Raw genomic sequence first — 5,000 nt, 5'->3', positions numbered from 1 at the left:
CCGCAGACTCACTTGCTGGTGTTATGGGTATCTGTTAAATAAGGAAATTTTTGCGGGGGCTGGGCGGGTAAACAATTATTTCGAAAAAACTAATATTCCAGGACAAGAAAAGTATACTAAAAAATAATGGAAAAGAAACTAAGGCCAAAAATTCAAGCTAGTGTACAAAAATTCCAAGCAAGCAAGTGCGACTTTACCATTTGTTTTGGAAAACAGACACAAAAATATAAATTTAAAAAACCAATGCACGCGCTTGTGTTGGAAAGTGGTTATTGCGATCGAGCAGAGGTAAAAATTCACTGACACGCAGACAAAAAAATGCCTATCCTCCCCTTGCAAAAAATTCAATTTCTCATCAAAATCTAAACATTTGGTCCCTTAACCTGTTTTTACACACCACTCCGCATAAATCCCGTCAACTTCTAAAGAGAGAGAGAAACGTCGGATTCAGGGAAAAAGAGACTAGCAGCGGCTTCACATATGAGAAATACAAAATACTACTACTACTACTACTACTACTACTACTACTACTACTACTACTACTACTACTACTACTACTACTACTACTACTACTACTACTACTACTACTACTAATAATACTAATACTAATAATAATACTAATAATAATAATAATAATACACAGAGCTAGGTGCAGGCATCAGGCTACCATGAGAAGCTAAGCTAAGGAAAGCAAGCTTAAAACGGTGCGTCTTTAGTCTAGACCTGAAAAGAGATAAACTATCACACAAACGTACAGTAGTTTGAGGTAACGGGAACTCATGTGGTAACTCACTTCACAACAGAGTCGCGTGCCTGAGACCATAATTCATCATATTACACTTAACAGGTTTGAGCTTTAACGGAGCAGAAAGAGAGCGCAGCGATCACGCCCGGTTGCTCGGAGCATGGTTAGCGCTAACCAGCGTTAAATCACCATGGAAACCTATAGGTTTTGATACCTCTTAACCAACGGTTAGCGTTAACCAGCCCTCGAGCAACCGGTCTCTGGCGGGCTTATAAGTCTCTAAAAGTTCTTGGAATTAACATGGCACAGAATCATGTAAACATCTAAATGTTAGTAAATTGATTTTGAATACTATTCTATATTCTATACGGTCTTAATGAAGCTCCTGAAGCACGGGTGTAATGTGCTCGTATTTATCAACTCTCGAAATAACTCGAGCTCTACTCGAGCTCAACTACTCTACGAAATCACTCTACTCTCTTTACCAGTAGGTTAAAGGCGCTGTTACACTTTGCAATTTTTCGTGCAACCTGTCTCGCAAACCCTATTTCTGCAAACGTTCTCGCACTACGAAACAAGTTGTTTTACGGGTGTTACACTGAGCAACGTTTCATGCAACTTGTCTCGTTTCGGTGATCATCACATGAGGTTAAAGAAACATTTTCATTGACTGGTGCCACAGACCGTTGCGACACAAGTTGTAGAACAGATGTTACAGTTTGCACTGCTCAAAAAAATTCGTTGCAATCGTTGCTATAAAGTACAATTCAATTCTACTTTCCGCAACGGTTTCTGCACCCTGCTAGCAGAGCCTTTCTTTTGCTTGCTCGATTTTGGCGTTCTTGAGAAAGGCTCTGCATGAATCGCGTAAGATCTTTATTGAATATGTGCTGCATGTTGCCAGGATACAGTCTCGAACCCAAGCCTAATATGCCAGATCTCGCCGCCATCTTGGTTTTTCATGGTACAGCGGGCTCAATTATAACCATCGGTTTTGTCACTAAAGGGACGCTCGCACTGGAAAACCGGTTTGACGAGAGAAAACAAGATTGACCAGTCCAGACGTTCGGGCTGCGGCGGCTTCAAAGAGTTGACGCGATTCGGGCAGAGGCTCCTTTTCTCCTCCTCAGTAAAGAAAAAGACAAAAGGAGGCTCTGCTTGCAGGGTGCGGTTTCTGCAACTGGTCTCGCGGCGTTTTTGACTGTTGCAAGGTATGTTACATTGGGCAATGATTCGTGCAACTGGTCTCGCAATGGCGTTCCGGGACAGGTTGCAAGAAAAAATGCACAGTGTAACAGCGTCTTTGGAATTAATGTACTTGCGCCACCAATTATCTATTTATCGCACTTTTTTCAACCAAATTACAGTCTACACAAACGGTTCAAAATAGCAGTCGCTGTGAAATACAGTTAACATTTTCGTATCAGACAATAACGCAGCCAAGAACTCTTCAAAAGCTTTCTTGGAAACGTTTTAAAATGAGTAGAAAGAGTAGAAAAAGGTTTGGAATTAACAGTGCCAAAGCTGAAATCACCGTGAACGACTATTTACCCGTTTGTTCACGGCCGTTGCGTTTCATAATCAAGCTTAATTTGGCACAAAAACTTGATTGCTAAGCCTTGCCGCTCGTTCAAATTAAAGTTAGCTTTGTATTCGTAATTGCTCGACAGAACGCCTTTCCCATATTTGTGAGTGAAGAAGCGCGACGGTTCAGTTGTCAAGACAAAGTTGCATAATGGATAGTATAATGCGCCCTTTACAGCTGGTGATCACATGGTACAATACTTGCCATACTGGAGAGCAAATTGCGCACTGGGACACCTGAAACAAAGCAACTTATTTTAAATTTTCTTTGTCTTAGATATCTCAGTGTGCAATTTGCTCTCCAATATGAGCTTTTTGTACCACGTGATCACTAGCTGCAAAAAGCCCATTAACGCTTGAACAAATACCTATAAAGGGGGCCCAGGCGTTCACGGTGCTTTGAATTGACGCAGACAAAAAAAATTGCCAACAAATTCGAGGTACAAGCTGTGATATTATTTTAAACCCTGCTGTGTATTCACTAGTAATAAATGAAAAGTTCAATGATGAAGCATGCAGCAAATTGAAACGTCTTGTTCAGGATAAATGAATGACTTGGTAGGCAATGTCGTCACTTACGATGTAGATTTCAGCTTTCCTAAGGCGTCCAAGACTTCAGCACAATTCAGACAAGGTACCTGGATACTAGACACCAGACACGAGCTGACTGTATCAGAGAAAGGGAAACCTGAAAAGTGTTCTCACGACAAGAATGTTCGAACCTTCTCTTGTATTGGACTGCGGCACATCGGGCACAAGTTCATCCCATTTGCACAGCCTTCACAGCAGCTTAGATGACCGCAAGGTAGGAAGACCACGCTTACTTCAGCGTCCATACAAATCTTGCACATACGCTCTTCTTGCATTCGTTCCAGTTTCTCTTCGAGAGACTCTTCGCCAGAATCTGAAAACCTCTGTGTAGCGGGTTCACTGAAAGATCGGCGCAGACTGATTATACCTGGAAACGGCGTTGTCGGTGATGTAACAGCACTTGAGCAGTTTCTCCCAGCAGGATTTTGATTCCCTTGCCAAAGGGAGGTAGGGATATCCGAAGGAATGATCATAGGTGGTGGAGAGGCACCCCGGCATCCTCCTTCCGTGGGTTGCGGAATAGTTGGGTTTCTCTGTAGTCGTGCTTGACTCTCCAGCAGTGCTGCAACGAGATCCGTGTGAGAAGCAAAATTTAAGCCAGTGGCTTGTACTTGCGCGCTGATGGCATCGTCAATTTGTTGCTTGTTGAAACCCAATTCGGAAAGTCTTTCAATATTCCTCTCCCATAAAGCGCTTCCCCTTGGAGAGCATGAGCGATTGTTTGGGTTTGAACTTGATTTACCGGTTGAACCTGCTTGACGTCCACTACTCACATGACCCGCTTCTTGTTCTGCACTGATGGGCTGGGTTTGCCACTGTGTATATTGCTTTTCCAACAGCTGATCCTGTGGTCTGCCAGCATTCCAGGCTGTTTGTGCGGAAGGTTGTTGCTGTCTATTCCAACCGGGATGAACAAGCCGACCACCTCCTACAATTGGCACTCGCTTGTCACTTGAGAAATTACTTTGGTCTGGACGCCGGAATTGGGGAGTATTTTGAGATGGGTAACGCTCTTGGGCAATGGCGTTCTGCCCTGGAGTATGGTCCTCGTTATGACGTTCGTTTTCCAAGACCAGTGGGCACTGAGGGGACCACCTTTTGTGCTCGCCCCATGGGGTATCATCAGGGTCCCAGTTATGCAGCGAGATGTCACACTTGAAGCACCTCACAGAGTCATTCTTACCCAGATAGTAGAAGCCGGCGGCTGAGAGGTCACAGGGATGAATCGGGTGGTCATGAGGCCAGTCAACAAATGTGGTCAGGCGGTGGTGCTGGCTTGCAAGGTCAGAGGACGACGTAATATGCCGAGCATCTTCGTGTCTCACTAACCGCTGCGCAGGTTGAAGGCTCGGATCTTTTACAGGAAAAGCTGCAAATGGGGTGGGTTGTCTTGCCTGACCACTGTGACTAGGGGAGTCCTCCAGTCTGTATACTTCTTTGAGAGCTTGAGGGGAGCTCGATTTCTTTGTACTTGAAAAAGGATACTGTTGAATTCTGTGATAGTTTTCATGCAGTGCACCATTCTTGTCTGATAGCTTTCTCTCTGTTGTCTGTGGTTCGTAAGGCATCTTTGCTTGTGGCAACTTTTCAGGAAACTGGGTCTGCTGTAAACTTTTTGGTTCCTGAAACGTGTTCTTGCTGTTCTGATGTTGTTGCACCAAATACCGTCCGCACTCTGGATCTTGTTTGGGGTACTTGTTTTGTTGCTGATGCAGCATATACCGTTTATTCTCTCCTTGTGACGAGTGAGTACTCAACTCACCTGCAATGGTTCCCTTCACTTCAGTAGGCCATTTCTCTCCATAACCAGGCTGCTTCTGAATCTGCCCTGTACTGCTTGCTGAGTGAGGTTGGTTTCTACCAAATGTTGACTCCTGACTAGCGAATGCGCCAAGTTCCCTTAAACCTGCGAAGTTTGGCTCACCCTTAAACGGAGGTCGGCTTTTTTGTAGAGCTTCAGAATAGACTGGTATTAACTTCCCTCCAGGCCTTATCTGAGGGGGGCCTTGCCCTCCGCTGTGTACATACAGCGGCTCTTCCGGGTTAATATAATAGATCGACGCTCCCGGTCCCACCATGT

General features: G+C 44.4%; 1 protein-coding gene across 1 annotated transcript in view; it reads right to left on the bottom strand.

The window, feature by feature from the left end:
• Window positions 1–2,763: 2,763 nt before the first annotated feature.
• Window positions 2,764–5,000, bottom strand: part of LOC137996966 (uncharacterized) — a 3,381-nt gene continuing 1,144 nt past the window's right edge. The window contains exon 1 of the mRNA XM_068842630.1: window positions 2,764–5,000. This exon is cut by the window's right edge and continues 1,144 nt beyond it. Within this exon, the coding sequence (XP_068698731.1) occupies window positions 3,031–5,000 (1,970 nt within the window). The 3' untranslated portion in view covers window positions 2,764–3,030.

Source organism: Montipora foliosa, chromosome 3, assembly GCF_036669935.1.
Source record: "Montipora foliosa isolate CH-2021 chromosome 3, ASM3666993v2, whole genome shotgun sequence".
Lineage (NCBI taxonomy): Eukaryota > Metazoa > Cnidaria > Anthozoa > Scleractinia > Acroporidae > Montipora > Montipora foliosa.
The sequence above is the reverse complement of the archived record's forward strand: the minus strand, read 5'-3'. Positions and strand labels throughout refer to the sequence as shown.